Source organism: Vanessa tameamea, chromosome 11 (genome assembly GCF_037043105.1).
Source record: "Vanessa tameamea isolate UH-Manoa-2023 chromosome 11, ilVanTame1 primary haplotype, whole genome shotgun sequence".
In the NCBI taxonomy this organism is placed as follows: domain Eukaryota; kingdom Metazoa; phylum Arthropoda; class Insecta; order Lepidoptera; family Nymphalidae; genus Vanessa; species Vanessa tameamea.
Genome location: NC_087319.1, coordinates 5490812 through 5518681, shown reverse-complemented (window position 1 = coordinate 5518681; position 27870 = coordinate 5490812). Strand labels below are relative to the sequence as shown.

Genomic DNA, 27870 nt, shown 5'->3' with positions numbered 1-27870 from the left:
ATTATATAGACGTCATATTCACTAGGTCCTTCTAATATGCATTGAATCAATCAAAAATTTGATTATATCTATATCTAATAATGTCTTTTGGAATAATATTTTTAAAATTTATACAACAATATGTAGGTATGTACGATTTAGTTTATAGCGCAAAGGTAGACATTCGTTTTGCAAACCAGGTTCTAAAATTAAAAATATAAACATCGCTGTGGTTCCTGCCACCTGTCTGTACGAACTGCTTACCTGTATGTATATATTTATATATAAAAAAAATACATTTTATATATGTAATGTAATAGATTTTTTAAATTTATTTTTGGCACATTGTTATTACTCTTAATACGATTTGTTTCTGGGTCACATGACATAAAAACAAGAGTTTTTCTGCGTGAATTTGAATGAAGGAAATAGACAAAACTTCTTGTTATAGTATTGTAGTTACCAAATTTTGCTACGTTTATCGTATAAAACTTAGTTATTGAAATAAAATAAATGTTTATGATTATTTATTTAACATAATACTATAATATCAATATTACATTAAATGTATCAAATAAAGTTATATATTAGGATAAAATACAAAATAAAATTACAATTATTTTTCAATTTTTTTACACTGCATGTTGTTTACGAAGTAAATAGCATTATTTTATTTCACAATAAAAAAAAAAGTTTATGAATAATAATTAATGTCAATCATATTTTTGTAAGATAGATATTCTAATTAGAATCGTTTTTTTCCACCTGATCAGAATGAATAAACAGTTTTAATAAAAAAAATACTTTTTTTATATTAACTCTGGTATTTTTAAGTAGGTATATTACAAATTGATGTTGCCAGTGAGATTATAGTAACTAACGGCGGAGATCCAACCAGCTCAAGTCACTAAAATAAAATCCCATTAGATTCTCAATAATTTGGGGCGCTAGACGCGTAAAAACATAAATTAAATTGACCTCACTTTCTTACACAAATTACCCTGTCCCATGACGTCATCTTCGCGTGGACACTGCAAATGGGGTTATTGACATGTCAAACTATTTCCGTGGTGCCAAAATAAAAGCGCGAATCAGCGGGGGCGGCCGACTATTTATTATGTACACTACAATTCGCAGCTGTATTACGCGATATTACCATAGGCCAGAATGCGATAATCAGATGAAAACAATAAATTGTAGCGTCGGCTTGTGGCCTGGGACGGTCTCGTGTTACGTTTTGAGCAAAGGAACGTCTAAAATTACCCCGCACGCAGACATGTATCGTACCACCAATCCGTACACACTCACACAGCTCCGCTGCCTATATCTATTATCAAAACATCCAACGACTCTGGTTACAGCGATCCGAGCGCGCTTCGGATATCGCGTTACACACTTTAATGGCTGGAAAAGGCCTCGAAAACGTGATATTACACGCATTTTATTGTTTATCGCAAAATGTAATTAATATTGTAATCGTATACTGAATAATTTATTCGGCGTGGCTCCAAGAGTTGAGCCTTTGTAGGGACCCTCGCGGATCGGCGGTAAACGGATCAAATTTATAAATACGACACGGCGTCTCCTGTTTCGAGACAAGATGAAACAGGCCGCTTGCCAGCGAAACGACGCTGAAACACGACGATGCTCATGCGGAAATTAGCGTCAATGTCATGTATAATATTTGACTAACTATTACATCTATCCTTACCTTAATTTCCTCTTCATTCTCCTTCTTCACTTTGGTCTTCGACGGAGACGGTGGATTCGTTGTGTTTTTGTCCATATTTTCTTAAATAAAATTCACTATTTACACTGTATATATTGCATAGAATTTATTTTTACAATAAAAAAGTTTTTTTTAATTTATCCGTAACTTTCACGTTCGCGTAAACATTGAATTACAAAGACGCGAAAGCAATCACAATGAGCCCAACACACGTACACCTCGCGCGACGTTCCTAGCGCGACTAAACGTAATACGTAACCGTAAGTTCATAACTTCGTAGTTCGTAAGCGCTGAAAGCTGTCGGCCGCAAGACAAAAGCTCTTTCCCGCGTTCGCATGTTGAAACGAATGGGCGGAGCTTGAGTATGGTCTTTGGGCGGCAGATGCTTTAAATTTAAAACCTAGATGCATTTAATAACTATTTTATTTTGTTCTGAAATAAATACATGCTTTAAATAAAATAAAGACTTACTCGTGTTTTGTAGCGACTATTTGAATTTATTATTAATTAAGAAATTACAATATTATGTTAAACAAATCATAATGTCATTTTATTTTTTAATATTACATTTTGATAAATCAATAGTTTCTAGCAAGAGTACATTATTTAATATTTTAAATTACTTATTATGCTCCGAGTAAGATATTCGCTGGACTAAATAAAAGTATCATAATTATCAGTTGAAAAATCATCAGTTGCTCCTAAATCTTTTGTTTCTTCTTACTGTCGGTCTTCTTCTTGCCTTATAGTCATATAGTCCGCACTTATATTTAGCATTAGTAATTATGACATTCATCCTTATCTTCATCACACAAATTCATCTCAACATTGTCATTTCAGGTGATTAATATCTGATAGTTTTCAGATACAATACTGAGGTAATCCTCAGAATTTTTTAGGAGATTAAAAAAATCCGCATTAATTAAATTATTTGTGTTGAGTCAAAAAAAGAGAATCATGACAAAATAGGAATTCTAGCACTTGATCACGCCATATTAAAAATCATTCCGGATTATTTTAATAGGTTACAATACAATTTAAATAACGATAGTTGTATAATACACAGATTAAGAATTTATGTATTAGTAGTAGTGTAGTGAATAACATGTAACATTATAAATGTTATGAAACATAGTTTTAAAAGTTTTTTTTAAAGCATGGAAGTCCGCCTGGTACATACACTATTTCTTATTTTGTTTTAAATATAATTATTTAAAAAATAGGGTTGTCTGGAAGAGATGGCTAATTAGCCATAAGGTCACCCATTGTACAACACATGAAATAATTGTTTATATATTTTGTTTTGAGCATTAATACTAATTTCGTTTTATTTTATTTTTTTGTGTTTAATCCTAAACTTTTGTTTGTGGTGTACAATAAAGTATATTTCATTCATTCATTTCATTCATAATTACAAGTTATGTCCGCCATACTACCTTGCTATATTTTTTGGTGAGGTTTATTTATTCGTAATTTTTAGCACTTACGAATAACGTGTCTCACAACTGACTTTACTTTAGACAACTTCTACTTTTAAGGCGAAGATTTGGAACATATTCCACCACGTTGCTCCAACGCTGGTTGGTGAATACCCATGTAGCAGATTTTATCCACACACATGCAACTTTCCTGACGATATTTTTCTTTACCGCCAAGCACGAGATGAATGCACATGAAAATTCAGTGGTGCTTTGAACCTGCAATCTTTGGTTAAGTCTCAAGTATATCAACAACTGAGCCATCTCGGCTTCTTGGGTTGTTGTAAGCTACCTACGTGTATTTGTAATGGCATATTCCAATGCTTATATACAACTACGAGTACCTTACGCGATGCCATGTGTTAATATTGTATATTTCTTGTTATCAGGATTAAGGGGACAATCGGTGCAACTGCCCTGAGGCAGGGCTCCTTAGATATCTAGTTTATATTCTAAAATTATAATAATAATATTAATTACTGTTCTAAAAGTTACAGATAAAAATAGTAAACATTTTATTGACATACCTGACTACCAGAAATGATTTTTTTTTTTTTAATTTTTAAATTAAAAATTAGGGCCTTCTCCCTTCTGTTGTTCCGGGGCCTTAATTCATTTGTGCTCTGCTTGTTATTCATATACAATAAATACATACAGTGCATGTTAAAGAGTCTTTATTATTTTTCCAAGTACATGGTAAGTGTTCTGGAGCATGTATAATTTAAATTAAACAATATTTATAATTTAGAAATAAATAATACATAAAATAATAAATACCGTAATATTATCTGAGTATAACATAGTCTTTATAAATAATACGTAGTAAACTATATTTATTTACATAATAATTTTATATACAAAGAGAAATTAGTGTTGAAATGATGACTGCGCGAAAGGTGCCAAGATAGTTAGCAGCATTTTCCCGTTGAATGGCAATGCCGATCTTCTGGGTACAGGATGAACCAGCCCCCCTGTCACCAGTGGAGTATTAATAAGGGTATTGTTATTTTTTTAATGATAGGTTAAGATGTTTCAAGGTATGTTTAATCACATAGATTAAAGTGAATATTCATAATCATATTTATTATTATTATCGGTTAAGAATAAAAAAAGACAAGATCAGTTTAAATATACTATTTATAAGTATATTTATATTCACGTTAATAAATAAATATCCTTTAAAATACACAAATCTTTCACCTTTCACTAAGGTAAATAGAAAATAATGTGTTAGGAGCTTTGAGATAATTTTAAACAATCGGCTTTACTTCAGAGCTTTAAGAAACTATTAATTATGTACCTTAACGTTATATGAAACGAATTATGCAATCATTGAACTCATAGATTGACGCCATTCGGAGCTGAAGATGGTTCAAATTTCAAGGCGGAGTCTGGCGCTCGCCCCCTCAGGCGATCCCCTTTAAAGACCAATATGACCATTAAACAATACAGCAAATAAAAACTCTATGACACACAAAAAATCCCCGTTAGTTCTGCATACAGCTATACAAAAAGCTATACAAAAATACCAAATTCCAATTTCCTATACCTACAGCTTAATGCAAATATATATCGGCGACGTATAGTTTGAAAGTGGCACCGGTAACCGAGAAGCTATCCGGAAACCGGCTGTCTTGGTATGGGCATGTTATGCGGAGGAATGAGGACCATGTTGTGAGAAAGGTTTTGAAAATGGATGTGGATGGATATAGAGGTAGGGGACGACCCAAGAAACGATGGATGGATTGTGTGAAAGACGATATGGTTAGAAAGAATGTTACTAGTGAGATGACGTCCGACAGAGAAGTATGGAAGAAGAAGACATGCTGCGCCGACCCCAAGTAGAGTTGGGATAAGGGCAGGAGGAGGATGAGGTATAGTAAATTACCAAGATACTTTTTATCTTTAAGTATTTAATGGATAAAATATATTCAATAAATTAAATAAAATCTGATCATTAGGTAATAGCTTCCGGTTAATACATAATAATAGTTGATATTATTTAAAAAATGAATATATACATATTTTTATTGTTTACTTAAATTTACTGTGATGTTGTGTTCCTGGTCGATTTTGGCCATGGACGCCATTCTCAAGGGAAACTAGTTAACGGCGCAAGATATGGTATGTTATTACACAAGTGTGTGTAACATATTCATGTCCACCTCGACGTCCGAAAATCCACAACAGCGCGATTTTTAAGACGTTTTCTGCCTCGCACAACCACTCCGTGAAACCAGCTTTCGCCGGCGGTTTTTCCGAACCGATACGACTTGGGAACCTTCAAGAAAAGAACGTACTCCTTCCTTAAATGCCGGCAACGCAACTGCAAGCACCCCGGTGTTGCAGATGTCCATGGGCGGTGGTAGTCACTTTCCATCAGGTGAGCCTCCTGCTCGTTTGCCACGTATCACATAAAAAAAACAAGCACAATATTTATTCCATCACCATATCAGATGGGATAGCAAATCCGAATTGACCGTAAACAGGCGCAGAACCAACCAGAATAAATATTGTGAAACAAAGGTTAGTATTTTAATTTATCTAAATAATGCCTTAATAAATATTTCATTCGTGGTCGCTCTAGATAAATCGTTTAATTTACAATTAGTTGAAATATAAATAAAAAGTTACCCCAAGATTAACATAAATTAAGATAGTTATCTCTTTATTCCACTGCAATTACTAAAAATATTTGATATTATTAAAAATACAGCGTTCAAACAAAATAAATGTATTTATCTTGTCTGTTAATACATATTTTAATATAAATATTCTAAGTCAATCAGCAACCATGGAATTTATACAAGATATCTATGTACAAAAACAGCGAAAGTAGAGTAATACCAGGTAAAACTGGGCTGAGTTTGATATTAGTAGAGGCGTACGGCAGAATATTTATAACCGTATTGCAAAGCATTATGAAGAATTTGAAATGGGAAAACTAAAGCATTTACATAAAAGGTAATTTTATTCACAGACGATATTGTACTCTTTCCAGAAAATGCACCAGAACTAGAAGCTATGGTAAAAGAAACACTAGCGGTTTGCAAATGAAAACAACAAAAAGGTAATGACAAGCGAAAAATCTCCATGAGCGTCGAAGACGGTCTTTTGGACTATGTTGAAGAGTACATATTTCAAGCTAACCAAAAGAATTAGACACTGAGATGAACTGACCAGACGAGTGAAAATAACCTGGAACAAATTTTGAGTCTTAAAAATGTTATTAAGTCAAAGAGAAGCAATAAGTCCTGGACTTTTGTATATTACCTTCTCTTTCTTATGCATCACAAACATTTAACAGACACACTGGTAATAAGATATAAAGCCATGGAGCGGAGCAATCGAAATGTAAAATTGAAACATAAAAGGACAAATGTATATGTGAGAAATACAAATAAAATTTTAGACGCTCTACAACACTAAAATGGATAAGGGGTGGCCACGCGCGTATACGAGCGATTATAGGTAAGAGAAAAAGAGATAGACCAATGGAGAGGCGGCTTGACGAAATAGTCAAAACAGTGGGAAATGACTGAATGGATATAGCAATAGATAAACATAAGTGGAGAAAATGGAGGAGGCGTTTACTCTGTAGAAAGCTTATTGTATTTGATATCAAATTATGTAAGTATATATATATATATATATATATTTATTGAGGAATAATAAAAATTTAAATAAACAAAGCTTTATTATTATTCTTAGTCAAAGGTTATTAATAAGTGCAATTTTTGATTTGATTTTACTCGCTTTGGATATTCTAGTCATTTTCAAAGCTCTAAACATCTTAAGCCGAGATGGCCCAGTGGTTAGAACGCGTGCATCTTAACCGATGATTTCGGGTTCAAACCCAGGCAGGCACCACTGAATTTTCACGTGCTTAATTTGTGTTTATAATTCATCTCGTGCTCGGCGGTGAAGGAAAACATCGTGAGGAAACCTGCATGTGTCTAATTTCAACGAAATTCTGCCACATGTGTATTCCACCAACCCGCATTGGAGCAGCGTGGTGGAATATGCTCCATACCTTCTCCTCAACGGGAGAGGAGGCCTTAGCCCAGCAGTGGGAAATTTACAGGCTGATTATGTTTTTTATATGTTATAAACATCTTAGTTGTATTTACAAAAGTTGCGTTTCGTACAGTTGCGTAGCTATCGTAGGGCCACAGATGAAGTATCTAGGCCTCATCCTGGACGGTCGATGGAGCTTCGAATTTTGTCCTTCTCGGCCCGAGGCTCATCAACGCCACCGCCGCTCTCGGCCGCCTCCTTCCGAATGTGGGGGGGCCGGGATCGCTATGCCGGCGTCTTTATCCGGCGTAGTGAGGTCGATGGCGCTGTACGGTGCCCCGATCTGGGTCGACGCACTCATCGCTGACAATCGGGACCCTGAGTGAGTGTGCCGCGTGGGGGCCCCAAAGGCACTCCTTGGCGGTGACTATGGGCGGAGACCTCTCGCTGTCGAGCATCGTCAACGAAATGCTCGGCAGTGAGATATGCTGGTCGGAGATGCGCTCCTTCTGCGAAAACGTGATGTCGCAGAAGGAAGCCGCGGAGCGGGAGCGGGAAGAGGATGCCGCTGCAGACCTGCTCCGCCGAAGAAGATCGGGGAGGAGGAAGAAGCGCTACGCGCACCTTCTCCCCCCGCCTCAATAGGCGCCGCAGGAACCAGGGGGAGTCTCAGTACCCCGGAAATCCCCCCTAGGTGTTGAAGGCCCGCATAGGCGGACCGACCGTCAGGGCGTCACGGTAGCATGCGTAAGCGATCCCGTGGCGCCCGCCAAAAGACGGAGAGGATACCGCTGGTTTTTTAGTGGATAATCCGGCGTACCTGGGCGCACTCGGCGTCCAGGGCTCCGGAGAGTCCCACATACCCCCCCACTTTCCATCACGTGGGGGAAGCGCGTAACGCGTTTTTCCAGCGAGAAAAAAAAAAGCTATCGTAGGGCCAGGTGGTGCAGTGCACTAGGGCCCCGAAGCTCAAGAGGTCTTTGAAAAGAGCTTTGAATGATATGACGTATGGATTTAGCCTACTAATGATAAGTTCAACTCTTTGTAACCTGCATCCTATACTTATTCCTATCTATAATTTTGAAGAGCAATACAAGTTAGAGGGATGGAAAGAGGGGGTGAGGGCCTGTTCTTATTCTATGCACCGGGGCCCTTGCCTACCTAGCTACACCACTATTATAAAACCACTATTTTAGTAACCAAACCAACTGTATTGAACATAAAATCAAATTAGAAAAATATCTAAACTATTTACATGTTTTATTTTCAAAATCTCAGTTAATTTTATTAAAGATACAATTTTATACTCATTTTCAAATTTTATTTTATATAATAGACTTATGTTCTAGCTATACAAAAAACTTAATAATTATCATGTTTATCATAATGGAAACTATTGGAAGAACAAAACGTTCCAATAAAAAAGTCTAAAGGTTATGAGATTCAATTCCCAAAAAATAAAATTATATGTAACTACCACTATTTAATACAACAGCAAGCTTTAGTGAAGTCAATGAAATTTTAACAAGAATGGATTATTTTCTTAACTATCGGATTTTTTTAACTGCAGTCACTTTATGCAACGGCAGCACTGTGTAATAAACAGCTGATAATTTGACACATGAGTTATGACTTTGAAGGTTGAACTTCAAAACAAATGATTATGAGAAATTATATTATAAAGTTGTACGCCTGAAGCCAAAATAGTTTTAAGATAAATTTAACAAAATCTAATGACAATGCCTTAATACGTCTATATTTTATTACCAAAACATATTTATAATAAAGTATGTCAATTCTATTTTGATATCGTCTGATTACAAATAATTTGCAAAAGAAATGGCGTCGAAGTTGCCAAAAGCCACACTAAATTTAAAACAGGTATGATGCTCTTAATGTAATGTTCCTTCCTATTCCATAAACTGATAAAACATTAATAGTCGTGGTTTTCATGTAATTCTGTAGTTCCTACTATAAGTAGTATATAAATAAGAGATATGTTTAAAGAATACCAAATCATTCAATGTCAATAACAATTTATTTTCAGTTTCTATTGCGACAAGAGGTATTGAAGTTATATCGAGACATATTCAGAACAATAAGGAAAGTCTCAGATGAAAACACTCGTTTGGAATTGAAGGAATGGGCAAGATCGGATTTTAAGAACAATAAACACCACAATGATGAAACAACTATAAAATCTATGTTATACTATGGCAGGAAATCCTTAAAAGACTTACAGAAATCATTAGCACTCAGTGACAGCTAGCAGTTATTTTTTACACCATGGAATTTTATAATTATAAAAAGAAAATTAAATTTAGTTTTTAAATAGTGATAAAGTTAAATAAAATAATATATTACATGTTTTTTTATTTTTTTATTTTGAAGTATTCAGTTATAGTATAAAATTAGTCCACAACTTAAAACTACCCAAGTATCATTTATTTACAAGTTTATTATTTTCATAAGTACTACAACAAATAATTACTTTCCATTATAACAGAAATTGCATTGGTACAATTTTTGTTAATTAGTTATTGTTACACTTCTATTTTACATATAAATATTTAAATCAATCTAAATATAAAACAATATAACAATTTTTATTTGTGCAGTTAAAACTTAAAACATAAATAAGTATTATATAGCATACATTTCATACAAATTCTATGAATATAGGCTAGGACACCTAATTGCTAACATCAAATATTGACTAAATTCCAGATGCTCATGTACATTTGAATTTGTAGCTAACTATTTAGTTATTATGTAGTTAAATAATTTAAGAATAAAATGATTAATAATCATCAACAAATATTGCTTTATAAAATAGAAATATTAATATAGGCACAGTGATGCCTGTACCAACAAATATTGTAAATACAGTAAAGAATGTTATAAAATCACCATTTTTATTAAAATATTTAGCTAACCATTGAATGATACTTCTTGCAATATGATGTCCATCAGTTCCATAACAGGGCAAAACATTCAAAAATCCTATACCCATAGAAAATATAAAAATATATCGCAAAAGCTTTTCAAACTGAGAAGGTGAGAAAAATGAAATGATGGCACACCTTGGAAAATATTGATCAACAAATACTGTCTTGTGTATATCATATGGCAATCCCAAATAAAGAACTGCATTATCGTCTTGTCTTTCTACTATTATGAGGTATGTTTGATTATGTAGTGATGGTTTTAAACAGTGCATATTTCTAGGACAGGAGTAACCATTTGTCTCCGTACATTTGATTAATTTATTCTTAACCATATCTCTGGGCTTTAAACAAGAATACTGCCCTGGTAATACTGAGTCAACAACTGCTTTGGGCTCCATATATTCAAAGCAAAAACTATACAAATCATTTTTACGACAGCATTCAACAACATCATTTTCTTTGATAGTTTCCATCATTATTTCATCATTCTGTGCTATATATTCAGCACTTGTGCAAATACCAAAACGATCATGAGCTACATGTAAGCAATATGACCAATCTTTTGAATTCTTAACATGACAATCATTAATAGACGTGATGATGTCTCCTACTTGAAGTCCTCTGGCATCTCTTAATGGAGAATCATCTGTGAGATCTGTAACTCTTACTCCAATATCAGTTTGGTATGCAATACTAAATAGAATTGGTGCTGAGAAAAACAGTAACAGTGCAAAAAATGCAAGTGTTATATTATGCCAGACTCCTGCACAGTATATTTTCAACCTTTTCGTTATACTAAGGCTATTAAGATGTTCAGTATTTAACTGCACAAAGGCAAGAGGTATTATTGCAAACACATACACCCCAACTGAAACAAGCTGTACATCTTCCTGTGAAGCAGCTGCTGCATGACCAAGCTCATGAAATATAGAGCTGCATCCAATTGCCAAAAAGTAAACCCAAAAGTCTGAAGCATGTATGTTCACACCAGGTAACATAGCCTTCACTTCAAAAACATTGTCTATTTGTATTGTGTCATTAAAATGCTCAAAAATAATTGATAGAAGGGTCCATAAGGAAAATGGTAGAAATAAGCCGATTGTAAAAATGTACCCAAAGTTGAACCATTTTCGTAAAATTCGAGCAAGATTTTTACTCCATCTGTAGATAAATCTGTTGCATGCAGTGGTTGTCCATGAAAAATTTAAAATACCAATTTTTAGCCCAGTTCCATCCAGAAAGGCGTAGTAAGGATAGTGCATACAACTCTGTAGAAAAAAAAAAATTTATATATTTGGATGATTAAAATGTAAACATTATCATATCTCTTATCCAAAACATCTTACCTTGAAAAAAGAGTCAAAAAACCATATAACCACATAAAACGTTAACACAAATGAGCAAAGAATAGTAAATGACATTTTGTTTATAATGTAACTACCATTTTATAATAATAATTATTACATTTCAAATGGTTAAATATATTTTTCACGCAAGTTGAACCGGCCGGCCCAGAAATAATAAAATCGATTTATTACAGCGAAGAGTGAGAAACACTGATGCATTTGGATACATTGAAAGAAGAGTGAAGTAACTAAACCATTATTATCAATATATTGTTGTTGAGTTACTTGTCCCACAATTATGGATTTTATATACATTAAAATAAGACCTACATAGGTTTTGACATTTACATCTACTTTTATAGTCATTCTTTTTCCATAAAGGATAATAATTATTAATCTATAAATAAAGTTATCATTGTTTTTGTGTAAATTGCAGTGCAGAATTAATAATAAATATTTAATTTTTAATTTTGAAATACGTAATTTTTTTGAGTATTTACCGTAATTAGAATTGAATATTCAAATTAATAAGTATATATATATAGTAGAAAATATTTTATATACAGTAGAAAGTGTTATGAAAGAATAAAAGTTATACGGATATTATGAAAACACAAAGATAATATTATTAACCATTGGCAAGCTATATAGGTAGTATTTAAATATTCTTTAAAATATTGTTAGCTTACAATCTTAATATATAAATAATGTTTCACATTTAATAAATAATAGCTGTTGATTTAATATATACATTGAAGTTAATTAACGACTAGTTAATAAAAACTTTATTATTGTTTTTTGGTTGGGTGCTTTAAAATAATTGGTTTATATCGGGGTCTAATATGTAGCTACAATTAAAAAACCATAGTTGCTACTGTCACTTCCACGCTTCATCTGACAACTTGATAAGCATCTTACTTGACAATTGACATTTGACATTGATTCTTAATTCCGTAAATTCAGATATTATTACTTTGTTTAGTTAGTTCATTTAGTTGTCAATTTGTGAAATTCACGTTCTGACGGACGCGTAACCGCGAGAGTGTTAATTCGAAATATTTATATTGGGACATTTTATCATGTAAGTGATGAGTTGTACCGAAAATGAAAGTGGACCTTTTGTCGTATTCTTCCTACCAGCGGCTCTTGGGTGCTTGACCATACTTTTGGCCCGGCGGTGGGCTTACTCACAGGTTAGCACTACTTCGTCTACTGCCGTCTCAAGACGGCGAAAAATTATAAAAGACCCGCTTGCAAAACGAACCTTACCGCCGATAGCCTGTAAAATGGTAGCTCCTGGTCCAAAGAAAGTTTCTGGAGGAACTAAAAAGGTAAGGAATATTATTTTAAAGAAGAACTAATGTCTGTATTTTCCTAGAAAATTGTAATATTTATCTAGTCATCAGTGTTTAATATTAAGTCTTAATTGTAGGGAGCTGCAACACCTCTCATGGAAGATGATGTAAGCAATGGAAAACGGGTTAGATCAAGACTATCGCCAGCAAAAACTTCCCCAGCAACAGATGTTAAGTTTACAGAGAGTCCTCTGCCACCAAAACACATACCTTTTCCGTACATACCACAAGATGGAGAGCTACTCTTTGAAATTATGAACTTTGTGTTTACACTTGTAGCTATGTGTTTACAATTCTTGAACCTGTATAGGACAATGTGGTGGTTACCACACTCATACACAACACAAGCTATGGTAAAATTTTTACTTTTTTTTAATCAAATTTTTGTGTTTGTATCCAACACCTTTATTATTTATATTAATAAAACATATAACATCAAATTTAAATAAAGAAAAATTATATATCAGGTAAATTATTAGAAATACTCTTTCTATAGTTAATTTTAAATAATCTCATTATTATCATACACAGGAAAAATAAAACATTTGTTTTGTTTTTGTAATGAGAAGTAAAGAGTTAATTCATGGCCATTGTTAATAATAAACACAAAACTGTGGTTTGAGAGCCTTAGAGAAACTTTGCAAAATTATTATATGTATGTTTGTATTTTATAATATAAAAAGATCTTTATATTATAAAATACTACATACAATTATACTCAATATAAATAATATATTTCAGAATTTCTATCTCATTGACCCGCATCTGGTTGCATTTATAGTGACAATTATATGTAGAAGACTACTATTAAGTATAAGCCTCGCACTTCTTAAATGCATATTATCGCCTAAGATGTTACCACATGCTACAATTGCAGCTAGGTAAGTTGCAGATATTTTAACCTTGTATTTGACTAAACGTAATCGGTTTGAAAATATAAAATTTGTTTTATGCAAATTAATTTTAAAATCAAAGTAATTTATTTTCAATAGTATCTATACTTGCATGAACATCGAAGTGATATTTTTTAGTAGTTTCTATTAATGAAGGCGAATTTAAATTAAAGAATTTGACAGATACAGTATGTATAAAGATAAAGTATAAAGATATGACTCTTTTAAAATACTATGAATTATTTTTTAGCCGAATTTTGAAGCTCATTCAAAATATCTTTAATATTTATTTCAGGATGTTTATCCTGGGTGTAGTTTTGGGTGCACTGTCATGGTGTACTTATTTCATAATGCTCAAATATCCACTTGTCAAGATTTTTTATCTTTGTTATCCGTAAGTATTGAAAATTTCGTATTTTATAAAATAATTTTTAATATAAGTTTGTAACATAAAATTACAATTTTTCAGGGCAGTGATATACTTTATATGCTTCGGAATAAACTCTACTCCATTTCTTGAACTGCACAACACAGAGACTCCTCTTATGCACAGTTGTTCTCATGAACCAGAACAAATACGGTCTGAAGTGGAAGTTTTGAGACAAGACTTTAATATGAGGGTCAAGAAAATTCTTTTCAATTCAATACTTGGAGCATATTATACCAGTTTTGTTCCATGTTGTTTTGCTCAGGTAATACACGGTTATATCTGTGATACAGTAAAAACTCATCATATATATTAATGCATATGGTTCAAACTTTAAATGTAAATGTTAATTAAAGTTTATTATTAAAATAGAAAATTGTTTATACAAATTATAGGCTAAAATATATTTGATTCTGCTTAAAAAATAACTTATAACTATGATAAACCAGTCATTCTAAAATTGAACATTTATTAAGTATGTAGATTGTTCTCTCCATTTTTTTTTTAGAAAATATATAATGTATAGTATACTATAGTAATGCATTTCGCAAATGATTTAATTAATGAATACATATAGTAAATTTGTAAGTAATAATGTTGTCAATATCGGCAGTCGTACTTGCAATACGACAGCGCGGGTGCGGCACAACAGGTGGGACTGGTGTGGGGCGCGCTGTGCGGTCGCTACGCGGCGCACCTGCTGCCCGCCGCGCTCACGGACGCGCCGCACCGCGCTGCCCGTCACCTCGGCCGCTGGCAGCCGCTCACCGGTGAGGCTTGATCTATCGACTATCGTATTTATTGTATCTCAGCTGATGGTTAGTTTGTCCGTTAAATTATATATTATCATGTGATACTTATAGTTACACGCTTGATGGTAGGGCGTTATTATTATACGTTACTTAGCAACTAACTACAGGTATCCTTATGTAATATACCTTCCTTATGTATTCTTATCTAGTTAATATTTCTTACTGTGCCAATGTAATCGGTGGTTGAGAACACTTCCTATCAGGTCGCCCATTTGCCAGTCTATCACCTATTTTTAATATAAATTTATAAATTTGGAAATTATGTTATAGCATTTTTTTTATAAGGATGGTTATAAAAAATCATTTTTGAGTCATGTAAGCAAACACCTGGCTTACTTTGTTTTTGACCAGCACTATTTCCTATAATTATTATTTGGCTGCAGTGTCGGGCGACGTGAGCGACATCCCGGCGTGGTCGGGCACGCGCGTGTGGGGGCGCGGCGCGCGCGTGCGCGTGTCGCAGGCCGTGTACTGCGCCGCCGCGCCCGCCGTGGCCGCCAACCCCACCGACGTGCACCACATACGTTTCTATGTGAGTCGAATCATATCAATATTACTTATTCAAGACGAAACGATATATTTAATTTGATTAATATTTTTTCGTTCTTTTTAATTTTGTAGAGAATGCATAATGTTGAAAATTATTATTTTGAAACAAATATTATTAGATGTTGTAACAAAACAATAAGTGAATATTCACTTATGTTTTTTATTATTCCTCTTTTCTTCAGCATTATTTTAAGAAAAATGTTTCTGGAGGTTTTAGTTTTGCTGCAAGTGGTTTATTACTAAAGTAGTTTATTTTTAAGTTTAATTTATTGTTTTTAGTTTAAAACAAACCAGGATAATTAGATGTCAATGAAACTTAATTCCAAAATGTATTAAATCACCAAATAAGGCGTAGCATATTTATTATAAACGAAAAAAGGGAGAAAAAAACAAAATCTTAATTTTGTCGGTTACAAATAGAATTTTAAATTATGTGTCATACATACTATCATTCACCTGGATTCAAGTACTTTCAGTTATTTTTAAATATTTAGCTTATTACTCTTTATACTATTAAGGGTAATTAATATTATTTTTTCTTCTTTTACAGTCTGTGTTCAGCAATCCATCAAAGCTGTTGTGTTTGCTACTGTGCCTGCAGCTCTCACTAGTTGCCATGCAACTATGTCTATTATTTAGTTCATTCGCATGGCATAATTTTATAGCCATTGTTATATTACTATTTATAAATTATTATACACTATTCAAAATGGTTCGAGACTATCTCGTCGCGTGGAAAGTGTATAAGGCGGAAAACATGATACAGGACAAGAATGCAACGTTACAAGTTAATTAGTGAGAAAATTAATACTTAGTATCTCTGCACACATTTATAATCAGTTTGTTCAGTATAAAAATAACAGTAAAATATACCTATCTTTAACTATATTGTACAGATAACAAATGAAATCATATATATCTTACAGTACTACATCACCACATCTAATTATTTTTTTTTAATAAACTAATATGTATTTCATCGTAAATAAAAAGGTAATAATATCTATTCAAATATTTTAATCTAGTCAGATATTAGTCTTTGGTTTTAAAAAAAGGATATTAAATATTCAATGTGCATATAACCCATACAACTAATGTGGAGAAGTAATATTTTGTAATGGTAATTAGACACATTTCGCATAATGTAACTTTGCCGCTCTGAAGTAAGTAACAATTATACATCGCAGTAAGTCAACGTTACAAGTACTTACAAAACATGTTGCCTTGCGCGTAGAATCTCAACGCTTGTTTACGTTCAATGTTTGCTGTCTACTGCTCAACACGTTACAATTTTTCAATATTACGCGTTTTTGCTACGATTCCGAAATCGAACCTGAGGAGCATTAAGGTTAAACAGACTTGACAAGTGACTTAGCACAGGCGCATATAAAGATAACGTTTTTAAAAGGATTCTTAACAGTATTCATAACTAATTATTATTAATAAATACTTATTGATATTATGACCGTTTAATTTAACTTTGGAAAGTGACCACTGCATACATTTCAAATCAATATGGAAACTTTTTTATAGGAATCGGTTATTAATTGCCTTATTTATTAAAAATATAACATTTATTTTCGACATCATTTGCCTTAGAAAGCGTTCGAACTATACAGTACTTAAAAGTTAAAAACTTAAACTTGTTAAGATTAGGTCAATTGTAACAATAAATTTATTTAACGCGAGCGCTGTGGTTATATTAAATATTATACTCCTTGTACCAAACTGAAATTACGTAAATGATTTGAAGGCGGCATTCACGTTCATGTCGAGTTCATATTACAAAGTTATTTTATAATAACCGATTCAGAGCTACAAGCCGTTTTTATTACATTAATTTTTTAAATAATACACGCACTTGAAATTTCTTGGGGTTATATGATCTCATTAATGTAATTGAAAAACTATAAAATAAGTCGTCTAATTATAATTTGTGAATTGTGTAAACATTAAAGTATTTGTGCAAAATACTTATTTATTTTAAGCATTCGTAATGAAATATTATATTAAAATATTGGTAAGGCTGTCTTAATATCATACCAAGCTATTTTGTTGAAAATCTCCTATTTATTGCAAAATGTGTGTTGGAGATATAATATATTCCTTTGTATTATAAAAAATATAATTAAACCTAACGAAACAGAACAAAATATATAACTTACTTGCAAGTATTAGAAGTTTTATTTCCTTATGTTCAAGTTTACCATCACAGAAACTAAACAGTATAGCATTATTTAGGCAGCATGATACAGGTATATACATAGGTTCCTGGTTGGGCAAATTAAACTAAATGTTAGTTTAATGTAGAAAAAAATGGTTACTAAATCTTCAATTTTTTATTTACAAATTATGTTACAAGGTGCTTTTGTGATTTCCACTGACTTTAATAATTGTTTATTAGCTATTTTATTTATAAAAAAAATTATTTTATAGCAACCCATGAGGGTTCATTTTTGCTGTCATTGATTTGAATTTTCATTGATTTCATCTTATCTCTTACCACATCACAAGCATTTAATAGTTCCTTATCTTTTCTTTTCAAAGCGTTTGACCTCACTGTGTGTCTAAATTCAACTAAACTATCTATGAAGGTGTTGGTAACATTATCACTCGATGATTCAGTCAATTTTAACCCAAACTTTGTTAGGACCTGCGATATATATTCTGCAACTAGTAAAACAGGGACAGGGTAATAATTAGTTGTACTAGCCTTAATTATTTTATTTGTGTTATTCACTAAGTTTAGTATTGAATTGATGCAAGAAGCTGTGTCAAAATCAGTTCTTAATGATTCTAAATTATTTTCTTTGACTTTTTGCAGATCACTCAATAGCTTATTATTATAATCTCCAACTTCTGTATTTTTTTGGTTTGCATAAACTACTACATCTTTTAAAAAGAATTTTAACTTGTTTAGGACGTCCTCTGCAGTCAACATCACTTCATCACTGTACTCCATAGAATACCTATAATTTGATATTAAACATGCCATCCTAAATGTGTCTGCACTGTATTTTTCTAATATACTAGGTATAGACATTGTATTTTTTAATGATTTTGACATTTTAGTTTCCTTAAGATTCAAGTGTCCAACATGAATCCAATAGTTTGCCCATTGCCTTGAATTGTGGTAGGCACAGGATTGAGCTTCTTCATTTTCATGGTGAGGAAATTGTAAGTCAATGCCACCAGCATGAAAATCAACTTGGGAACCAAATATTTTACTGACCATAGCAGAACATTCTATATGCCACCCTGGCCTTCCTTCACCCCATTCTGTTTGCCAAGAAGGTTCACCTGGCTTAAATCCCTTCCAAAGAGCAAAGTCCATTTTATTTTTCTTGGCATCATCACTGGCTTCTCCACTATCTTGCATTATTTGTAATTTTCCATATGCAGGAAATTTTGAGGTATCAAAATAAACTGAACCATCTTTAGTCACATAAGCCATTTCAGAATCAATGAGGCCTTTAATAAATTGACTTATTGTCACCATGTGTTCTGATACTCTTGTCACAATCATTGGTTTTTCCACATTCAAACTTGACATATCCATCCAAAACTCATGCTCATACATTTTAGCAACGGTTCTGTAATCTGTTTTATTCTCGTGACCTTTTTTGATAATTTTATCGTCAAAGTCGGTAACTCCCATAGCGGTAACAAGGTTAATATTAAAAAAAGATTTTAATATTCTTTGAATAATATCTAGCTTTACATAGCAACTTGCATGTCCAAGATGTGCCGAATCGTACACTGTTGGGCCACACGAATACCAAGTAGCTAATGTTGGATCATTTAATATTACAGGAACTTTTTCTTCAGCGACACAGTTGTAAATATAGACTCCTATTGGATTTCCATTTGGCATTAGCCATTTGGTTTCTTTATAGGGTTTTAAATTACATATATGTGTTAATTTTCTCTTAAAGATATAAAATAGTTTATTCATTATATTTATATAGAGTTTACAAGCGGCGAAAAATATTACAAAGTTCTATCACTAACAACTATAGGTACCAGCTGTTATATGTCAATGTTACAAAGTTGATAATTGGCAGGTTGTCACTTGTCACAAAGTACGTTCGACACCCTTTGTCGACAACTTTGAAGACATGTTTTTCGAATATCATTCTGTCGATTTGCTTTTCATTTACCTATAAACCTAAATAATCTTAATTTGTGACAATTTCAATGTACAATAAAGTAAAAAAAAAATCATTACATTATTGAGATTAGTAGATTTTTTAAACGAAATAGCGAATACCGCAACTGTCAATAATTCCATACAAAATTACAGTGTCACTGTCAAATTACACTTATTTTAGGATTTCGACCAAAAAGTAAATACTATATTCAAATACGTATTGTACAGCTAGAATATGATTGCATTTGGTCCAGAAGAAGTGGGCTTAGCTGATCGATCACCATGCGCTGGGATACGAGCTGACTTAAAGATGTGTCTTTTAAGTAGTGATTGTTGTAAAAAGGTTAGAATTTATATAGTTTTAAATTATATATTATTATTTGCAACAGTCTCATACGTCTGGTGGCTCACTTATATAGTGGCAGACCCCAGTCTCGAACCTCTGAAACTAGACAGGGTTAATAATAGTGATTGTTTTATTATGGTCTAAAAATCACCACAGAGCCCAATGTTAGAAACTTGACAGTGTTTACTGTAGAAACTAAGGATTCTCTGTAAGCACGTAAACTTATAAGCCTATTGCTCGATATCTCCTGAAGTGCGTCGAATTTTCATACTATTAGACTGAATTGAATGTTACTCCTAAGAGAAAGCGGAGAATGTGGCTTTAAAATTTGTTGCAGTCGTCAGATTTCAGTCTGGTGGACTTTTTGTAACAATTGTAGGATTATTATATCAATACCTTTATATTTTCAGCAAAAGAAAACTCCTAGAGAATGTTTAAAAGATGGCATAGTACCTACAGAATGTATTCAATTACGGCAAAGTTTTTTTGAGTGTAAACGTTCATTGGTAAGTTAATTTACTTTATGAAATAATTAACTAGAAAATAATAAGTTTTTGTTAATTCTATTTTAACGTTTTTAATATTTTAATGAATGTATACACATATTCTATAATTTTGCTTATTGCCTTTTGTTGATAATTTTGTTACTAAGAAATACATATCTATATAAAGTGATTATGTACTTTGAAAATTCCACATCATTGTGATCATGTTTTATGAATGTCTTTAAAAAAACACATAATTTTCAATTTATGTTCGAAAATAAATAATAATAAAAATAAGCAATAATTGTCACACTTTTTTTATTCACAGCTTGATAACAGAAGAAGATTTAGAGGCCACAAAGGGTATTGATAATGTCATAAGCATATATTTAGTATTTTGTTTTAACTATAGTTATTTATAATAAAGTGTTATAAAATACAGGTTATTTTTTCTTTATCCTAATGATTAAATATATTATCACATATGTAGAATCAATGAAAATATTTTTTTTTTCTTAAAATCATATATTTTTTTGAAGGTTGGTGATCATTAAGGCAACTTATATCTCGATGCCACGGCTCTAAATAATAAATGGGTGCTTGGGTACCATTGGCATAGGCAATATAGTATAGAGTAATATAGTAGGTTGATAATATAAGATATATAGTTCTTTTCGAAAAATGTTGTTAAAAAAAGTTATTGCATGGCCAATTTTAATGTTTGTTTGCAAAATAAAACTTTTGCTGTTTTCTCTTAAAGCTTTTTTGTTAAGTCAATTTAAGAACTGAGAAAACATGAATATTCTTACTTCATTATTATTGGTTTATATTAAGCATAGTTAAGCAAGTTAATTTATGCATGCCTTAAAAAATATAAAATTCATATTGAATTACAGTTAAATGAAACACATTGCTTGTTTGAATTTTTATTATAAAAATAGTTGAAATTTACACTTCTATATGTAAGAGCCTTGCCCATAATGAAAACTAGCTTTTGAAGCTAAATACAATTTATTCTAAATGGTTCTTAAAACCTAAATTGGTACAATCAACCCCATTTTGGGTCACAAAATTATTGCCAAATTAATTACAAACATAATTTATTGAGCACTCTCCATATTTCTTAGACTAAGCACATAGTTGGCATTTGTGTCATAGCCAACAAATTTTAATAGAGGTGTACAATTTAAAGCATTGATGTTAGTAAAGCTACACTGTTAAAATCTATTATGTATAGTAAATTTCAAAGCTTCATAATTTTTGAAGACCTACATAATTAGAAAAGTTTTGCTGATCTAAGTTAACTGAAATTCGTATTAGTGCATGGCAACATTATAAATTTAATGGTTACGGCAGTGTATACAAATGTATTAAGTTATAATGTGGATCTATAATATTTGAGGCAGATTTACATTTCTAGAGTATAATAATAAATTGCGCTGTGTTTTGAATTACAATCGTGGTTAAAGTTAAATCTACTTAATATGTTAAGAATAGTAGATATGCAAAAATAGGTTGCAATTTGTCAAGTTTTTCTTCTAATTATTCAAAGGCGTAGTTGGCAAAGGGAATTAATTTTATTTTAAAGTTTAAAGATCTTTATTATGAAAGTATTTTGAACTTATCTATAATCGATCTTAAATTGCCTCGTAATACTGATTTATTACTTAAAAATAATGATTGCCATTTTATATCTTGTACTTCTTCCAATTCGTCAACTGACAGTGAAACAATATGGGGCAGTACATACTTCCAATTCTCTCATTTATAGAAAATTGAGACATTAGCCGTCATTGACAAACCAACAAACGCCATAACTTCTAGCTACTTATCAAATTGACTAGTTTTAGCACCATAGCAAAATAATCGAATGTATTGCTTTAGTTGAACTTTTAGTGCCCTTTACGAAAAATATTCACTATAACAAATATTATATTACTTTTTATCTTATATTTCTATGGCCTCGTGATGTAAATAAACACTCATATGATTGACTGACACCAAAATTATAATCTTGAGTAATTTAATAATAAATAAGTATGTATTTAAGATAATAAAAATTAACTTCTACTAAATTCTGTATAATTCGCTCATTGTTATTGACATACTTTGATCTTTATATTAAACTCGGTACATATGATATTTTAATCTATAACTCTTCCATAAATATGAATCTTTATTGTATATTTATAGTAACTTATATTTTATAAATAAAAAAAATATTTTTATACATAAATAACATCTCAAACTTATCTATAAGCATGTAAAAGTTTTATTAGTGTCATAAAACTTTTACCTAGTATGTAGGTAAGAATATATTTTTTAAATTATTGAATATATAAAACTGATTTAATAATAACTTTAATATAATTTCAAATATTTTTGACTTCTTTATTTTTTATTGTGATTGAAATAAGAGGACAAGGTATAGCTTATAAATATTATGTATAAAATTAACTGATACCGCACAATACAGATTTATATAATATTATGTAGGTAGGTACTTACTAACTGACATGAATATTTTAGTTGTACCTACGCAATTTTATTATGTTATTCGATTTTCATATTAATTTGTACGTATACGTATGCTATTGATAAGTATCCTAATAAAAATGATGGTAAGTATTCTAATTATAAAAATATATATTAAATATGTATTGTACGAATATGGATTGCGGTATGCCAAATGTCACGTAATTATTCAGGGTACAGGTTATACAAAACATACACGAATTACGCCATTGTAGAGACTGCGATACACATAAACTAAGAAGCGATAAATATTAAATTATTTAAAAAATATATATAAGATTTTTTTAAGAAATTATGTCACCTTGATGTTTTAATTATTATAAATCATACAAATTCTATTGGAATGCACTTTAAATTATAAGGAAATTAACTGCCTTGGTGTCAATACGTTTTTGTTAATTAAAGCATGTTTGATCATGATATGTTCCGGAGATATGTTAAAAACTAGGACATCCGGTTTGCATCCTTAATACTGTGGCAGTTTAAACGGTTAAAGTACTTTATATTTCAAATAAAATTTGCACTAAACTACGATGAATTATATGATAATTAATCATTTAAATTGAAAGTCAAGACAACTAAATGCCAGTTATAGTAGTTTTCATCTTATAACGGAATAACATTAGATCTCTAATAATATTATAACAACATTTATCACGTTTTAATTTTTTAAAATAAATGTTATAACTTTTCGATAAAAATCGTAAAATGGACATGTAAACTTTAATATAAGACATATGTACTGTAACATCTCTATAATTTAATTATAAACAACACATACAATTGTTCAACTAAATTTGAATCTTTTTAATTTAGTTTTAAATTTCAAGTAAAAAAACCAATTAATATCGATTATTCGAATGCAGTAGAGTCTACTGCAGAAATTCAAATAAACATTTTCACTGTCAGTACCTTTATTTTAGTAAATTATAATAATAATATGTCATATTTAAAAAAAGGAAGACTGGATGAAAATTTTCATTTAAAATGTTGCAATTGTGTACTAAGTAGGTATTCTAGAAAATACAACATAGCTACGCGTGCATTACCTTTTTTCTAGATTGTAATGCTTACATTCGTTGATGTTAAATTCGAAAAATATTACTTATTTGTTATTTTAAACAACGTTAAATTACGTGTCATCTATAACCACCAAAAACCCTAAAAATTGCGCAAATCAATTATTAGCATTTGTAAATCTTTGTAATTTCCATAAGAATCTCTTAAATAATCTACTAATATCTAAAATCTATTCAGCGTATCTAAATCCAAAGATTCACAATTGACGCGTTCGGACTGAAGCTCGAATTCATAAACGATGCTCCCTCGAACCTTACAATTAAACGCGAGACTGGCGATGGTCACCTTCCACTAGAAAGTCTGGATCGGCCGGTAGAGGCCCGTGTACCCGCATAGGCGTGCACGTAGAGCCGTTACTAACATGGACGCGCCGGATAAGTCGTCCAACAAATTAGCGCACTCGCACACCAACAGATACATCTTGTCGCCGTGTGCCGCCACCGACTTGTGCAGTGCAATCTTCCTCATCCCCACGGAGTGCGGCAGGTGGCGGTATATCATGCGGGCACCAGTCCAGTACAGCCAGTTCCGTTCGAACCGTTCCCCATCATCACCTTCGAAGACCTGAAATAATTTGATACCTCATTAGAGTTAAAAGTTTTGATTGGTCGCTACCTAAAATAAATATTGCTTAAGCAAAATATAAAATTTGAACTATTTGAATAAAGGTAAAGATAAATCTACCTTATAAACACTTATAATAAATCCAGTAGTAGGTGTATGCGATTTCTTTGGTCCGCCAGCGAGATCATTGAACGGGGGTCTGCATATCATCGCAACCTCACTGTAAAGGTCCAACGTGTGAGCCGCCGAATATCTAATCGTTTTTGGATCAAACTTCGACAGCGAGGCACTTCTCATGTTATTGTAAAATAACAGTGGATCCGTTTGTGTTGTATTTATCACGTAATAAGATATGAATGGAAATTCCGCGTTCCTCTCCATGTTAGCAAGTAGCATCCCTCCAACAGCTGTATTGGCATGCGCCACGTCATTCAATAACTCGCCTGCGGCAGTTTTTTGTTTCATCAAAGGTTTGGCAAGTGGAGATTCTAGTATAGGCTCTATTGGTTCTAAGGGGCTCATCAAATGTGCCAATATACAAAGCTTTGGATCGGCGACCTCGAGAATACTTAGCGAATTTTGGGCATTTTTTGTCGTGATTCCCTTCTCTGGTGTTGGAGGAGGCACTGGTAACTGTAATAACGAAAAATAGTCACAGTTAATTGAACTGATAAATGTGATTTAACTTTAAGAGTAATAAATAATTGTTACAAAAAAAAAACACATTACTGATATAAATAGTTTAATTTAATCTTTACTTGTTCAGAAAATTCATAGATGATTCTCTTACAATAGATTCAGAAATTATACCTACTAACGTATTTTATAGTTAAATCGAAACTTACTGGTACACCATCAGGCAAGAACCGCTCTAAAGCGTGTGCAGGGATCACGAAGCAGTCTCGTTCCAGAGTAGCCAATGATACTGGTTCCGTTCGTCTTCGCTCGGTGGTAGCCGGTTTCTCCCATCGCATGAGAGAAACCGAAGGCTCGCGGGTGACGAGCGGCTGTGGAGGCTCCGGCTCCGGGCCCGTCCCACCGCCGATAACTGGACCACATCGTTCTAGAATTGAAAATAATTCATCGAATTAATACATTTTTTTACTCCTTTTTTTTCGAAGATGTGTAAGCTATTTATATTTTCAATATTTTTAAAATTTGTTTTAACAACTCTCATAATGCATCTGCCTTTTGGCGGCAAAATATATCATGCAACATTTTCATATTCATGTAAAAACTCTTCTAATAGTTTCATTAATGATAATTTACGAAGGAGACAAACACAAATCTCTTATGTTACTATGCTCTTTTCCCAAAATTAATCCTCACCCTCGCGCGTTTACTAAGTTGCGTGTTTTATAATATATTATACCTTAAAAATTTGGGGCGTGAGTCTCATAAAAATCTTTACTATAACATCAGTAACTTTGTATCGGCAGCTGTAATATCATTATATACTAAATAGCACTGTTTCTAGAAGTTTAAATTCGTTTAACTAAAAGTTTTGATATTTTCAAAATATGAATGCAAGATTTGCTTAATATTATATTTTAAATTCGACGTTTCAAGGTTGTTTTCAGCGTCTGTAACCAGTTACAAATACAAGTGCTATTAATATTTATCTCGTACTAAGATTCATTTATAGAATATCATTCACATCAACATTCTTTAGCTTGAGTAGTAATTATAATAAGTTTTTGGTGTTTTAAGGGTTATTTTTAATATGGTTTCTGTTTTTACTTTAAAGATCTAGTTGTTTTTAATCGTGCAAACATTTTACTTTTAATTATGTTAAGCTTAACGCATATCAAACTGAATTATTACAATTTATTAGAAATAAACGTTTAGTACATACATACCTAAAAAAAACATTAAATCGAATAAAATAGTTGTAAACCATTGATTATTTACAATATACCATGCAAAGTTGTCTCAAATGTAAAAATAAAACAAGATTTTGAAGAAATAACATAACTTTAGTGTAGTATTTAAAGTTACAGCAGATAAAAATTTAGTAATAGTAAAGATTTGTTTAGTAATTTTTTCCTAAGAAGGTCGCCCCGTAATAGAGGTGTAAACAAACTTACGCCACGACTGACGGCAACACTGCACACGCACTCACTATTGGAACTACGATCCTTACTTCCCGATTTACCTGAGCCATCGTTATACTGCGTACTGGCCCTAGGTGCTGAGAAGAACAAGTGGGTTCTATAATGGTGTTCCTCCATGCACGAGTAGCGCTCCCGGTCCCGTCGCTTCGCGTTCCTGCCCGCTCCTAGTGCCCCTTTTGCCTTCCCCCCGCCACCTCCCCCCGAGACCGTCTTCTCGGTGCTGAAGTTCTTTCGAAACATCAAATTCATCTTGGACACGTGCCACTAACGCCGTCTCACTCAAACACATTAACGTTCTCACTAATTAGTTTTGTTGATTTTATTCGTCTCTTTTCTACCTCACTTTGTTTCGATCTAAGATTAGTTCTAACTCTGGCATGAACAAGTCATGGTGAAATTACAGGCGTATACAAAATGATTATTTAATTGATGCAATTTTCTTCGAAATAATATAAGGTTTAAATATTTTTATATGATATAACTAATTATGTTATATAATCAGCCCCATTTTGTCGCCTATCTTCTCCTACAGTCATTGCTCATACATCTTAACGTAATTCATTCGTATATTTTTTTCTAATAATAATGTCTAATTTACTTTGTATGATATTATCAAAATTGGTCCAAAAAAGAACACGTTCTTTAATAGTGTAAAAAATATTTACTTTGATTTCGCTTGGAAAGCATAGTATGCACAATTTTCTTTCAGACTATGCAACATATAAATATACTAAACAGACTTAATCAGGCCTGTAACTATAAAGTACCGTATTACGAAAGTTCGAAACAATCAGAAGACGAGTTTGTGAATCAAGCCAAAGAAACCTATAAAAAATGCTACTGCGTAAAAATTTCTTTATTTTGTAATATATTAAGCGCAAAATATTTACTGCGTGTTATAAATTACATTGGTTTTATTTTAATTTCGATACTTATCGTTATAATATCTCAAAGGACACATTGTTTTGCCTCAATTACCAGAATCCATTAGATTATTGCATACATTAGGCAAAATACATTAAGGCTTAAATTTTAATTTAGATTGTTTAATATTATTTGTTAA

General features: G+C 32.1%; 7 protein-coding genes across 9 annotated transcripts in view; 3 read left to right on the top strand and 4 right to left on the bottom strand.

The window, feature by feature from the left end:
• LOC113400891 (sine oculis-binding protein homolog) overlaps nt 1-1976 on the bottom strand; it is a 31239-nt gene extending 29263 nt beyond the window's left edge. The window contains exon 1 of the mRNA XM_026640566.2: nt 1691-1976. Within this exon, the coding sequence (XP_026496351.2) occupies nt 1691-1765 (75 nt within the window). The 5' untranslated portion in view covers nt 1766-1976. The remainder of the gene's footprint in view (nt 1-1690) is intronic.
• Nucleotides 1-20951, top strand: part of LOC113400854 (cytochrome c oxidase assembly factor 5) — a 390179-nt gene extending 369228 nt beyond the window's left edge. The window contains exons 2-4 of the mRNA XM_026640525.2: nt 19877-20026; nt 20440-20535; nt 20843-20951. Of these exons, the coding sequence (XP_026496310.1) occupies nt 19919-20026; nt 20440-20535; nt 20843-20884 (246 nt within the window). The 5' untranslated portion in view covers nt 19877-19918 and the 3' untranslated portion in view covers nt 20885-20951. The remainder of the gene's footprint in view (nt 1-19876; nt 20027-20439; nt 20536-20842) is intronic.
• LOC113400787 (uncharacterized protein) lies at nt 8845-9572 on the top strand. The gene is made up of 2 exons (XM_026640444.2): nt 8845-9084; nt 9251-9572. Exons 1-2 carry the CDS (start codon nt 9043-9045, stop codon nt 9470-9472), a joined length of 264 nt encoding a protein of 87 aa, XP_026496229.1. The 5' UTR covers nt 8845-9042; the 3' UTR covers nt 9473-9572.
• Nucleotides 9586-11787, bottom strand: LOC113400786 (membrane-bound transcription factor site-2 protease). The gene is made up of 2 exons (XM_026640443.2): nt 11498-11787; nt 9586-11419 (listed from the first exon to the last, which is right to left on the bottom strand). The coding sequence occupies exons 1-2, from the start codon at nt 11570-11572 to the stop codon at nt 10004-10006; spliced, it is 1491 nt and encodes a 496-aa protein (XP_026496228.1). The 5' UTR covers nt 11573-11787; the 3' UTR covers nt 9586-10003.
• On the top strand, nt 12421-17704 carry LOC113400785 (transmembrane protein 39A). Its single transcript, XM_026640442.2, has 8 exons — nt 12421-12828; nt 12930-13205; nt 13594-13733; nt 14041-14139; nt 14215-14437; nt 14786-14942; nt 15368-15516; nt 16084-17704. The coding sequence occupies exons 1-8, from the start codon at nt 12586-12588 to the stop codon at nt 16327-16329; spliced, it is 1533 nt and encodes a 510-aa protein (XP_026496227.1). The 5' UTR covers nt 12421-12585; the 3' UTR covers nt 16330-17704.
• LOC113400853 (probable cysteine--tRNA ligase, mitochondrial) lies at nt 17858-19548 on the bottom strand. The gene has a single exon (XM_026640524.2). The coding sequence runs from the start codon at nt 19486-19488 to the stop codon at nt 17959-17961; it is 1530 nt and encodes a 509-aa protein (XP_026496309.2). The 5' UTR covers nt 19489-19548; the 3' UTR covers nt 17858-17958.
• Nucleotides 20952-21424: 473 nt separating the features above from the next.
• Nucleotides 21425-27870, bottom strand: part of LOC113400847 (uncharacterized protein) — a 45336-nt gene continuing 38890 nt past the window's right edge. Inside the window, exons 2-5 of one of the 3 annotated variants that reach the window (XM_026640519.2) lie at nt 26837-27179; nt 25539-25756; nt 24814-25326; nt 21425-24693 (exon numbers count right to left, since the gene is read on the bottom strand). In XM_026640519.2, the coding sequence (XP_026496304.1) occupies nt 24421-24693; nt 24814-25326; nt 25539-25756; nt 26837-27056 (1224 nt within the window). In that variant the 5' untranslated portion in view covers nt 27057-27179 and the 3' untranslated portion in view covers nt 21425-24420. The remainder of the gene's footprint in view (nt 24694-24813; nt 25327-25538; nt 25757-26836; nt 27180-27870) is intronic. The other 2 variants (XM_026640520.2, XM_026640518.2) reach the window with 2 other exon arrangements.

Excerpts from the sequence above, each read along its gene's own strand:
- LOC113400787 (XM_026640444.2), top strand. The coding sequence starts at position 9,043 with ATGGCGTCGAAGTTGCCAAAAGCCACACTAAATTTAAAACAG. Across the intron at positions 9,085-9,250 it reads CCACACTAAATTTAAAACAG|TTTCTATTGCGACAAGAGGT; the intron begins GTATGATGCTCT and ends ATTTATTTTCAG.
- LOC113400786 (XM_026640443.2), bottom strand. The coding sequence starts at position 11,572 with ATGTCATTTACTATTCTTTGCTCATTTGTGTTAACGTTTTATGTGGTT. Across the intron at positions 11,420-11,497 it reads TTTTTGACTCTTTTTTCAAG|AGTTGTATGCACTATCCTTA; the intron begins GTAAGATGTTTT and ends TTTTTTCTACAG.
- LOC113400785 (XM_026640442.2), top strand. The coding sequence starts at position 12,586 with ATGAGTTGTACCGAAAATGAAAGTGGACCTTTTGTCGTATTCTTCCTA. Across the intron at positions 13,206-13,593 it reads CATACACAACACAAGCTATG|AATTTCTATCTCATTGACCC; the intron begins GTAAAATTTTTA and ends AATATATTTCAG. Across the intron at positions 14,943-15,367 it reads CCGCTGGCAGCCGCTCACCG|TGTCGGGCGACGTGAGCGAC; the intron begins GTGAGGCTTGAT and ends ATTTGGCTGCAG.
- LOC113400853 (XM_026640524.2), bottom strand. The coding sequence starts at position 19,488 with ATGAATAAACTATTTTATATCTTTAAGAGAAAATTAACACATATATGT.